The following is a 13,456-nucleotide window of genomic DNA, read 5'->3' as shown; positions in this document are numbered from 1 at the left end:
ATATATATATATATATATATATATATATATATATATATATATATATATATATATATGAATGCGTAGATGTATGTAGGAATGAATAAGTGTATATATGTGAATAAATAAATATATATAAATGAACATATCAATATATACACATAAATATATATATATAGAAATAAATATATAAATATATATATATATATATATATGTAAATAAATAAATATGTACATATATATATATAAATGAGTAAATATGCGTATAAATGCGTATAAATGGGTGTATACATAAATGAATAGGTGTGTATATGGAAATTAATATAAATAATATATATATATATAAATAGATGAGCATGTGTGGAAATAAATTTATATACTTATGTGTATATATATAAATAAATAAACTCCTATGTAGAAATGAATAAATGAATGGATATATATATAAATGGATATATGTTTATATATACTAAATAAATAAATATATATATATATGTCAGTGAAAAAAATAAATATGCATATAAATAAATATATATATACATATAAATAATTATATATATATATATATAAATAAACGTATATAGATATAAATAAACAACTACATGTACATAAATATATATATATGTGTGTGTGTGTGTGTGTGTGTGTGTTTGTGTGTGTGTGTGTGTAAATATATATATGTAAATATATATATATATATATATATATATATATATATATATATATATATATATATATATATATATATATATATATATATATATATATATATATATATATATATATATTATATATATATATAAGTAAATACATATATATATATATATATATAAATAAGTAAATACATGTTGATATAAATAAATATATATATACATATATATATTTCGTATGTGTATTTCGTGTGCAAGATTCTTGATGTGGATACGTGTGTTGAAAGAAATACAATTAAACCTTGGGTGAGGCATTATGCCGGTAATAAACACACGCACTGCAAAGCCAGAAATGTAGTCTACAAAATAAGCTGTATGGATGGTGAGTGTAAAAACAGAAACACGACATACATAGGTGAAACGGCAAGAAGTTTGGCTGAGCGTGTAAACGAACATTGGAGAGACTATAATAATCAAAAACAAACCTCGGTACTCTACCAGCATGCCAAAGAACAACATGGTGGTGTACTGGACAGAATTAGCATAGAAATCCTGTCTAGACACCCCGGTGACGCATCGTTGCGACAAATACAGGAGTCGGTCCTCATAACTGAAACGCAACCAATTTTAAACACCAAATACACGTAGATGAGGGCCTTACAATTGCCCATGGTTGCATGTGTTGTTCACACATATGATGCGGAATATGAACGTAAAGGTTTCTATTTTTAAAGAGAATCAGAGCTAAGTGGTCATTGTAATAAAAGTTAAATGAAAATTACAGTGAGAATTCTCAAAAAGTAAACAAGATTATGTTGTAACTCAAATGTTGCCTAAGTTAAAAGGAAGATAGCGGGATATCTCACTCTCTCTTTCCTTCATATCTCCCTCTCTCTTTCCCTATCGCCCCCCCCCCGCTCTGTGTTTCTTCTTTTCTACCTCCCTCTCTGTCTTCCATATCTTACTCTTTTTCTCATCTCCCTCCCTCGCTTTCATATCTTCCTCTTCTTTCCATATCTCACTCCTTTTTCTCATCTCTCTCCTTCGCTTTCATATCTTCCTCTTTTCTCAGTTCTCTTCCCTTTCCATGCAGCAGATGACGTGGCTACGCCAAGCACAGACGAGGAACCTTGCCCCCCACTGCGCAACACCACCACAGCCAACAGACATGGGATGGCCTCCCCTAACGCCTGCACAGGCATCACGCCAATATTTTTACTAAATATTGGGGGCCTGTTGCATAATAATAATAATAAAATCAAAATTTCTTTCCTGAGAGACCTTGCTGCATGCAATCAAGCCCCATGCATAGCACTCGTGGAAACTCACCTCAGCCCTGATATAGAGGATGCAGAAGTACACGTACCAAAATATGTCATACAGACAGAAGGGAAAGGAGCCATGGTGGAGTTGCTGTATACATCCGTGACGACCTCACACCCCAGGTCTTACTGTCATACTCAAATTCGGTATGCGACACCCTAGTTGTATACATAAGACAACATAATATAGTCATATGCAATGCATATTGCCCACCGGATGCTCCAAACCAAATTTGAAGATTGCCTCACTAGAATTAAAGAAATCCTCATGAAACTGGAACACCATGTGACCATATTTCTTATGGGTGATTTCAACTTCCCCAACGTCAAATGGCCCGAAGGTCTCATACTCTCAGGAATGACTTATCGCAAGCAAGCACAGGTGGAATGCCTGCTCAACCTCACCAATGCCCTATTCATGGAGCAAACTGTTCTCAGACCAACTAGAGCGAATAACATTCTAGATCTCTGCTTCACGAACAATACGGACATCATTCATGATGTGAAAGTGACGCCGACATTAGTTTCGGATCACAACATAATAGAGCTGTCTATGTATGGGCCAAAAGAAACCAGAGACATACAGCCTAAAGGAAGCACCCAAAATCTCTCCAATCTGAACTTCCACAAAGTGGACTGGAAATCAATTCAGAAAGAGATCCTCAGAGAGGATTGGCCAAAATGTCTCTCCACACCAGACATTGACATGAAACTAGAATGTTTCATGTCTATTTTGCAAGCCATAAGCCAGAAATATGTCCCAGAGCACAAGGCCAAAACAAATAGGAACAAGATTCCAAGGGAGAGGAAGATCCTCATGAGACGAAGGACAAAAGTTGCAAATCGACTCAACCAGCATCCCAAGAATGGCCAAAGGTCCCGCCTAAAAACGACACTGATGGAGATCGAAAAAAGGCTGCAACAATCCTATGTGAAGGAGAGAGCAGACAAAGAAGCCTGGGTTATAAAAAACATTAAGTCAAACCCAAAGGCCTTCTTTCATTACGCAAAAGAAACAGCCTCAGTACGCTGCAAGATTGGACCCCTCTTCGAAAAGGATGGCTCCCTCACAGACAGTCCAACTAGGATCAGTGAGGTACTGAATGAGCAATTCAAAAGTGTCTTCACCACTCCATTGGAGCACAGACAAGTGAACAAACCAGTGGACTTCTTTGCTACCTCCCCTATAACCAGTGAGGCAGTTACGATGGAATACATCAACATTAGCGAAGAAGATGTACTACTAGCTTTACATGAAGTGGACACAAACTCAACTGCTGGCCCTGATGGTTTCCCAGCAATACTCCTTAAATCGTGTAAGCATGCCCTGGCAAAACCCCTCCAGATCCTCTTCCAGAGCTTTCTCGCAAACGGAAGACTGCCAAGAAAGCTGAAGGAGGGAATAATATGCCCAATCCATAAAGGGGGAAGCAGAGCAGATGCCAAAAACAATAGGCCTATCTCCCTAACTTCACACATCAGCAAAGTCATGGAAAGGATAATCAGAGGAAAACTGATCGCATTCCTTGAAGAAAATAAATTGCTGAGTGATACCCAACATAGCTTTCGACCAGGTAGGAGCTGCCTGACCCAGCTCTTACAACATTACGACTGGGTGTTGAGGCAGTTACACAACAACTCAAATGTGGACGTAATATACCTTGATTTTGCAAAAGCTTTTGACAAAGTGAATCATGGTGTGATATGCCACAAACTGCGTGATCTTGGCATAGCTGGAAAACTTGGCGAGTGGTTACATGACTTTCTGAAAGATAGAAGTCAGGCAGTAGTGGCTAATGGAGCCACCTCTATGAGAACACAAATAATGAGCGGTGTTCCACAGGGCACTGTCTTAGGACCATTGCTTTTTATAGTCGCTCTCTCAGATATGCCTTCAAGTGCCCGGATAGCCACTCTTGCAAGCTACGCAGACGATACAAAAGTCTTGCAGAAAATACAGAACTCCAGTGATGTTGCACACCTGCAGCAGGAATTGGACTCAGTTTACAGATGGGCTGAGGACAATAATATGCAGTTTAATGCTGAAAAATTCCAAGCCCTGTGCTACCAACGTCCAAAACTGAATATGAAACTTACAGAGTACACTGGTCCACAGGGAATTTCAATCCCAGAGCCTAAATCAGTGAGAGACCTGGGTATCGACATGAGTGATGATACCTCTTTCCAAGTGCACATTACCAGAATGGCAACAAAGTGCAGACGATTGGCTGGATGGATCCTGAGAACATTCAGAACCAGAGATAAAGAAACCATGATGATCCTCTGGAGGACATTCGTCCTCAGCCGCCTGGATTACTGCTCACAGCTGTGGTCACCCACCAGTCTGAAATTAACAGCAGACCTTGAAGCAATCCAGAGGAGATTCACAAAGAAGATTGTCTCTTTGCAACTGCTCAGCTATTGGGAAAGGCTGAAACAGCTAAGACTCTACTCCCTGGAGAGAAGGCAGGAGAGGTATGCAGTAATATACATCTGGAAGATCCTGGAAGGAATTGTGCCAAATTTTGGCATTGAAAGCTACACCAATGCCAGAACGGGAAAACACTGCATAGTGCCAAAGATCCCAGCAATGCCATCGCGCTTCAGGACCAGTTACTGCAACAGCTTGGGATTCAGGGGCCCACAACTTTTTAATATTCTCCCAAAGAACTTGAGGAATCTGCACAAAGTAGATGTAGGAGTTTTTAAATCAAAGCTGGACCTCTTCCTATCGAGAGTCCCAGATGAACCTACCTCGCGGCAGGAGGTGCAAATGAGGGTTGCTAAATCAAACTCCATTCTTCACCAAGTGCCACATATTGTAAGAGGCTCCCTGTAATAACAGTGTAGCAACACAGTGGTGCATCAGCATGGCCGCAGCTCTAAGCTGAAACTATAAAAAAAAAAATTTTTTTAATATATAAATAATATATATATATAAATTAATATACATATAAATAAATATATATACATAAATATATATATAGATAAATAAATATATATATATATTAATAAATATATATATATAAATAAATAAATAAAAATAAATATATATATAAATAAATATAAATATATAAATAAATATATATATATAAATAATATATATATATACATTTATATTTATATAAATATAAATATATATATAAATATATATATATTTATATATAAATATATATATATATAAATATATATATATATATAAATATATATATATATAAATATATATATATATATAAATATATATATATAAATATATATATATATATGTATAAATATATATATAAATATAAAGTTGTTGTATATTGTCAACTTAATGTGACAATCCCAATAAGGGAATATACTACTGCTGTTTAGCCCTAAGAAGCTGGACCGCTTCCTGTCGGCCTTGACACATTTACTGTGTGCTTATGTTTGCAAGGGAGTGAGTGAATATATTTTACTGTGATTTTATGTTTGCACTATCCTTGGTGTTTATAAAAATTTGAAATTTTTTAAAATAAAATATTTACTCCCTGCACTCCATTGCTCTTGTAATTCCTTGAGAGAGTTACAGATTGAAACTCTCTCCCAATGCATTAAATCCCTACTTACTAATCAATGTCCTTACCTACAAAGGCATCTAAACAGGTCCCCAATTTGGGATTAATTACTGAGCTACAGCTATGATGAGATAGCTTTTGTTTTTTATCTTTAGTTATGATAGATTTAAATATCTCTTAATTTACTACATATATGTTGGGTGAAAAAATTAAGATACTTAAATTTACTTCAAATACTGTATTTACTATAAATGTATGAGAGTGATCTGGTTACTATGTGAAGGCTACCTTGTGGCCCCTTCTTTGCACACACACAATATCTTTGGTGAGTGAAATTTGGTTGCTTAAATCATCATCATCATCATCATCATCGTTTAACGTCCGCTTTCCATGCTAGCATGGGTTGGACGATTTGACTGAGGACTGGTGAAACCGGATGGCAACACCAGGCTCCAGTCTGATTTGGCAGAGTTTCTACAGCTGGATGCCCTTCCTAACGCCGTATTTAATAATGTCTTTTGTAATTTCTGGCAGAGATTTGAAACCTCCACTTCTAAACATCCTGACCTGTTAGGCCACCAAAGCAACTGCGAAAATGAAGATATTTAAATTTATTTCAATTACTGGGCTTACTGCAAAGAGTTGAATGAGATTTGGTTACTATGTCAAGGCTGTTTTTGACTCCCTTCTTCACACACAATCTTTTTGTTGATGAAAATTTGGTTGCTTAGATAAAAATATTTAATAAGACATCTTGTAATTTTTGGCAGCGATTTGAAACCTCCACTAGAAACACCCTTACCTATTGGTCCATTAAAGCAATAACACTTTTTATAAGAAAATTAAGATATTTAAATTTATTTCAATTGTTGGGTTCACTATAAAGATTTGGAGGAGATTTGGTTACTATGTCCAAGCTGCTTTGTGGCCCCTTCTTCACACAGACAATCTTTTTGCTGGGGGAAATTTGGTTGCGTAAATAAAAATGATATTTAATAAGAACCTTCGTAATTCCTGGAAGAGATTTGAAACCTCCACTTGTTATATTACCACTTTGCAACACCCATACCTACTGAGCTACCAAATCATCAATAATTTTAATAAAATCAAGATATCTAAATTTATTTCAATTAATGGAATTACCATAAAGATATGATGGCAATTTGATTACTCCATGAAGGCTGCCTTGTGGCCACTTCTTCACACACAATCTTTTTGTTCAGGGTAATTTGGTTGCTTAAATGAAAATATTTAATGAGACCCCATGTAATTCCTGGCAGAGACCTGAAACTCTACTGGTGTGTTCAGTTACTACTTCTAAGCACACTTACCTACTGGACAATCAAAGAAGTAACAACTTTTAAGAGATAATTACAATATTTAAATTTATTTCAATTATTGGGTTTATTTGCATATTATAAAACATTATAAAATATGGGATACTACATCTCATCAGGGCCTTATTATTATTATCCATAATATGCAGACAATAGAAATAGAAAGCATTCATATACAATTTTCATAGTTGACCTATAAAACGATGCAAAGCAGGATGAAAATACATGAAATGATATACAACCGTTGATCTTAAAGGTGTTGAAATCAAGCAAATGAATTAAATTAATTCAAATCAATGATGGTATACTATGAAGTTCAGTTATTAACCAATCCAGAACGCTGTAGATTTAAAAAAAAAAGGAACGCTGGAGTTATAAACATCAGAATGAATACAAAATTCAAACCAAAGAAAAAAACATTTAGATATTAAAACACATTTAAATACAAGATCCTGGTCAAATAGAGGTATACCTAAAAAATAATGCTCTTATATAATATACTCATTAAAACACTTAGGTACTCATAATTTAAAGTAGCCTTATATTAATTTAGTATTTATAAGTAAAAAGCCTCAAAAGGCAATTCAAGTCCACAAGGTTATAGAGAGTAAATAAATTATCTACATTAAAGCACATTCAAATTATAGCTAACAAGTTACAAAAGAAAAAAACAAATTAGCTAAGTGATAAAATTAAATATACGGAAGAAAATAAACAGATTTAATGATACCTCCAGTAGCGTAGAAAAAAGGTAAACAAAAGGACCAGTCACAACTGAAAAAGTCCCCAAATAAAATTATGATTTACAGATTAAGTGACTACTATTAATTAAATGAATTATCAAGGAGGAATGCTCAAATATCAGAATATATATTAATTATTCTAAAGACCATACTTAAAGCCCTTTGTGGAAGACAAACAGGAATCGATCTGGATATTGCATCGAAATGATCATAGGTCATTTTCATTGTTATTATTATAATAAAGTATTTTCAATGGATCAGTTTTGAGCTTTCTTTAAAGTCGATATATATATATATATATATCCTAATATGTCACATATTTTAAGCATCTTAATCATAATTCTTGAAGGCCAGGGGCTTTCACACAGTCATATTAACTGCAGTCAGCAAAAATGACTGGACCTTCTCTTGTGGTCACATTAGGAAGGCTCTCTAACATTCAGGCTCCACATTTAGTAGCATTTCATATTTACACGTCCATGCCTCTTTCTTTTCAAAATCACTGAATGCAAGTTTGTCATTAATCTATCTCCACACATAACCCACATGTCAATTTCTACACAAACTAGAATACTTCATATTTTTGGTCCTCAAGTTTTCAATATTGACATACCTCTTTTATTCTGAGATTTCCCTTGCTAAAGAGTGTCCTGCTTCCTAGCTTCTCTTCTAGCTACCAACTGCTCCCATTCTACCAAGACTGCCTTTCTGCTTCTACTGCTCAGTATACTTACCTGTTCCACTATCACATCAACCTTTACCTGGCTGACATTTCGTACCAGCCACAAATTTGTTCTGTAATCAGCTCTACACGGATTATCTCATCAGAACTTCTAACTGTCCTCTATCTCCTCCTTTTCATCAAAGGCTTTAATTAGTACGTCTCTAAATCTCCAACTATCTGAAGTATCCATGAGCTTCCAGGACTTACTGCTCCGGATTGGTTGAAATCTCACAGACTTTCTGACTGTAATTCTCAAATCACTAACTTCTAGCCAATGTTGTGAAGTCGATTCTTTACCAGGGAATGACTTTGCATTCACAAGCATCTTCATATCCTGCTTTCTCGTGAGAATGTAGCCAATCTGGCTTGTGTGTGTCACAAGGTACATAGGTGGTCCAGTGGCTGGTAGGTTTTCCCAAGTTCTCAAGTTAGGGCTGACAAAAACAAGATGGGGTTGGGAATGATCAGAATCTCCTCCAAAACGTTTTTATACTCAACTCTAAGAAAATAATCCAAATCTGGACACTTGGAAACTTATCTCTGCAAAATTTCTTCAGAAACAAAGAAGGAATCAGTCTGATGTGGGGCACTAAACTATACTTATGCCTCATGTTCTTCCTTTGGGGTCTCCTGTGTTTTGTACTGGGGGTCATTGTTTATGTATATATTTGACAACTTAACAATATTCCTGTGTATGAAAAAGTCACAATTTACGTTATTGTGTCACATATTTAATGAGTGAAGCATTTAAAAGATAATAAACAATAAATATACAGTAATTACAAGATGTGATATTTAAGAAAAAATAATGTGTAGAGTTGTCAGTTGGAGGAAGAGTTTTGGTATAGGGGTCATTGCACCATGGAAGGATAGGCAGGGGAAAATTGCCAAAACACAAAAGAAAAAAATCTCAAAATTTGGAAATACTCTAGTCATAATTCCCATTGCATGCAACACAGGAATATCAAAAATACATAGCAGACAAGAAATTACAAAACCTACCCTTCTCCTTTTAGCTCTCTATGAATATGTTGATGTTTCATTAAGTAACTGTTTCTAATGAATAGCTTCCAACAGATATCACAGTGATTTGGTTTCTCTCCTTTATGAATAAATTTGCATGTAGTTAAGTTACTACTGTGAGAGAATGATTTACCACAGACATCAGTAATGTGGTTCCTCTCACATATGGATACGTTTATGATTAGTTAACAAATAATTTTGAGAGAATGGTTTACCACAGATATCACAGCGATATGGTTTCTCTCCTGTATGAATGCGTCTGTGATTTGCTAAGCCACAACTGACAGAGAACGATTTACCACAGATATCGCAATGATATGGTTTCTCTCCTGTATGAATACGTTTGTGCACAGTAACATGAGTACTTAGAGAGAATGATTCACCACAGATATCACAACAATATGGTTTTTCTCCTGTATGAATACGTTTGTGCTTTTGTAAGTGACTACTGTCAGAGAATGATTTACCACAAATATCACAATGATATGGTTTCTCCCCTGTATGAACACGTTTGTGTCCAGTTAAGTGAATACTTTGAGAGAATGATTTACCACAGATATCACAATGATATGGTTTCTCCCCTGTGTGAATATGTCTGTGTTCAGTTAAGTGAATACTTTGAGAGAATGATTTACCACAGACATCACAATGATATGGTTTCTCTCCCGTATGAATACGTTTGTGCCTAGATAAGTTACTACTGTTACAGAATGATTTACCACAAATATCACAGTGATATGGTCTCTCTCCTGTATGACTACGTTTGTGCACAGTAACATAGCTACTTGTCGAGAATGATTTACCACAGATATCACAATGATACGGTTTCTCTCCTGTATGAATACGTTTGTGCTTTGTTAAGTAAGGAACATCAGAGAATGATTTACCACAAATATCACAGTGATATGGTTTCTCTCCTGTATGAATATGTTTATGTGTAGTTAAGACTTTATTACGAGAGAATGATTTACCACAAATATCACAATGATATGGTTTCTCTCCTGTATGAATACGTTTGTGCAAAAGAAGGCTACTTTTTTGAAGAAAGGACTGTGTACAGATATTACAGTCATATGATCTTGTTTCTTTTACCAGGTGTTCAGGGGAAATCAATTCTATAATTTTCTCACTCTTTTCCATTGCCTTTCCTCTCAAATCCCAGTATATATATTTTCTTGCTTTTATACTTTATTCCTTACAAACATGTCCAGTGTTACCTTTGTTTAGCAACACTTCCATAAAGTTTTCCAACTCTAATTCACACATAGGCTCCTCTTCTTGACACTCCAGTCAGTGATGTTCAGAAACTTGGCTAATAATATTATTCCAGAGTAAATGTTTCACAGGAATTCCTCCACAGATTTGTAGAAACAATCTGATACATCTGTTTTGTATAATATTTTCTTTTAGTCTTTAAAACATGGTAGATATTGAGGATGTTTCTTCTGTTATGTCAATGTCATCTGATGTTCTGAAATTATAGATAAATAACAATGTAAGATGTAGAAGCTACTTAATATATATAGATCTATTTCTATTGAGTTAAACTCTAGGAATAAACATTTAACTTAAGATTTGAGCTGGATGCCAACAGCTCCATATAAAAGTGCTGATCTTTAAAAGTAGATTGAACATGTAGAAGTTAGACATCCAGGAAGACTGTGTAGGGAAGTGGTTATACACCATTAGGTGTACACCGCTTCCGTACATTAAATTTCTAGAAGAAACAACGGAACGCAGATTCCGAACAACATAACAATATTTATTTACAGTGGAATTCAATTTACGCTTGGAGGGAATTCGGTAGCTCGTCGCCCTCGGTTACTGAGACGCCTCCTGAATGATTTCCATGGTTATTTGTGAAGCTCTGGTGCTGACATGTGAGAGAGCTCTGTTGCACGTCTTGGCTCGACGGGGATCAGTCAACGAAGAGACTGAGAAAAGGCGCCAAAGCTGGGTGTCAAACTCTACGCATGCGCATGAGACTCTTCCTGTATTCCTTCTGGAACTAGTCCCTGCGCATGCGTGGATAAAACTCCGGACATTGAACATATAACAGTCGTCTGCTACAAGGGGTCACTACAACTGTATATCTATGACTATATCATCCAACGTGTCTACATCATTCAATATTCATGAACCATAGGTGAAATTCAAGGGAAATGTGTTACTTCTAGTTGGTTGTGTGATCACACGGAGTCGCAGATCAACTAAAAATATACATTGATGAATGACGAAAAGCCAACTGAAGTAGAATAAAAATTAACTTGGATTTTCATTCATGTGATTTCAAGTTCAGTTCCACAGAGCAGCACCTTGAGAAAGTGTTTTCTTTAATAGCATCAGTGCATCTACAACTGAAAGAAGTTTGTCTTGTGTACGAGTGTGTGTGTGTCTTCACATCATGTAAGACATGTTAATGCACATCAACATGAAAATATGTCCAGACATAGAGAAATACTACCTTACTTGGAAACCGGAGATGGTTGATAACAGGAAGAGCATCTGGCAGAAAAAACCTGCGTGACCCATGAAACAATGGAAAAGTGTCTTTTATTAGCAGGTACTTGTTTTGCAGATCATCATCATCATCATCTTATTGTTTAAATTTTTATGCTTGCATGAGCAAAATTCTTTTTCTCTAATATGCACTTAAAAAACAATGGGGAAAGACATTTCTAAACAAAAAAAAAATGAGTGCAACACCCTAACCATTTCGTCTAAGATTCATTCTCTCAATAAAGCCTATCCATACACATAAACTTTACTGTGTTCACAGCATGTCACAGCTAAACTGATTTACTGTACAATGGAGAATGTGAATAAAGTCATTTTAAGGTAACAGACATATTTTTATCATAATGGTCGCAATTTATTCTTTCTTTACAGAATTGTATAATTATTCTACAACCCCTCAGTGAACTCCAACACCTTCCTCGGGGGCATACATCAACTAATCAAACCAAGGTAGTCAGGCAGTAACCCGCGTCATGTTAGTTAATGATATTTGTATTCGTTAACCCAGTTAAAAGAGAGTCCCATTAAGTGTTTTGCTTGATGTATATCTTAATTAATAAAAAACGGGGGAAACACAGACAGACTATAAGGTCAATTATATGTCAAAGTCATGAGAATTTTGTACGAGAAACTGAACAGATGTCTGCTAATAGAACACTATCCGAAGTACAAGGAAACAAAAAAAAATTGTTTACTTTCATAGAACTACCATAACAAGGACATTCACTGAGTTTTAAAAAACAACAAGGCTATTAGAATATACTGATTTTAGCAGATTTAGTTGTAAACAATAATAGTTTTTTGGGGTTTTTTTTTGCATTTTGGTGACCGGGTGGTAAACAAGATCCTGAAAGTTATGAGGGGAAAACACAGATTGTGTGAACTTTCCGACACTCCTCTCGCCACCCTTTCGGAATGCACTTACACCACAAATTTCTTTATAATCTGTAATCTATGCTGTTCGAAGGGTGTTTCTGTAAAATTTTATTTCAAGATATCCAGTTTCCTGAAAGTTATGAAGAAAAAAAAAAAAACGGATCCTGTGAATTTTCCCAAAGTCTTTTGCAAATCTTTATTTTCATCTTCGTTCGTTTGGGTGACCGGGTATTAAACTATATATTAACCAAATCTCGTACAACTCATAGAATCTCTTCCATCGCTAGAAATAGCAACCCAGCTCTGAGCAAATGACGGACATCTCTCATCCAGAGCTAGAAATAGCAGCCAAATCCCGCACAAATCAAGGACATCTCTCGTTCATAAAACATACAAAATCGTACGAAGAATCGACGCGTCTACAGAATTAAAAACAATAATTTCATTGTTTGATACTTACGGAGATGTTTCACAAAGGATAGCGTTGTTATGTATGTGTGTATCTGGTAGTTGGGAGATACATTATTACAATTATTAGTGTATTATCAACTTATTAAGATAAATTCAATGCGCATGCGTAGCTCGTCTTTTGATATGTTTGAGGTTGCTAGTTCTAATTAGCTCCCTTTATGTATCTGTATTCTGCTGTTGAATATGTATGAATTCCGTGCAGGAGGGTCAACATGTTAATGACGTTTATTAGGCGGGGCCGGGAAGGTGAAAAGAGGGAGGGGTTATGTGTAGTG

The 13,456-nt window shown here is 35.3% G+C and overlaps 1 protein-coding gene across 2 annotated transcripts; it reads right to left on the bottom strand.

The window, feature by feature from the left end:
* Positions 1-6,848: 6,848 nt before the first annotated feature.
* LOC149130638 (uncharacterized) lies at positions 6,849-13,335 on the bottom strand. Of its 2 annotated transcripts, XR_016238827.1 has the most exons (3): positions 13,171-13,335; positions 9,297-10,788; positions 6,849-7,167 (listed from the first exon to the last, which is right to left on the bottom strand). XR_016238827.1 is itself a non-coding variant. In XM_089344544.1 (2 exons), exon 2 carries the CDS (start codon positions 10,455-10,457, stop codon positions 9,477-9,479), a length of 981 nt encoding a protein of 326 aa, XP_089200670.1. In that variant the 5' UTR covers positions 10,458-10,788; positions 13,171-13,335; the 3' UTR covers positions 6,849-9,476. The 2 variants fall into 2 exon arrangements, 1 of the variants encoding a protein (XP_089200670.1); XM_089344544.1 differs by having other exon boundaries at positions 6,849-10,788.
* Positions 13,336-13,456: the final 121 nt, after the last annotated feature.

The sequence above is a fragment of the Octopus bimaculoides genome, chromosome 28, assembly GCF_046866305.1.
Source record: "Octopus bimaculoides isolate indiv1 chromosome 28, ASM4686630v1, whole genome shotgun sequence".
In the NCBI taxonomy this organism is placed as follows: Eukaryota; Metazoa; Mollusca; class Cephalopoda; order Octopoda; family Octopodidae; genus Octopus; species Octopus bimaculoides.
The sequence above is the reverse complement of the archived record's forward strand: the minus strand, read 5'-3'. Positions and strand labels throughout refer to the sequence as shown.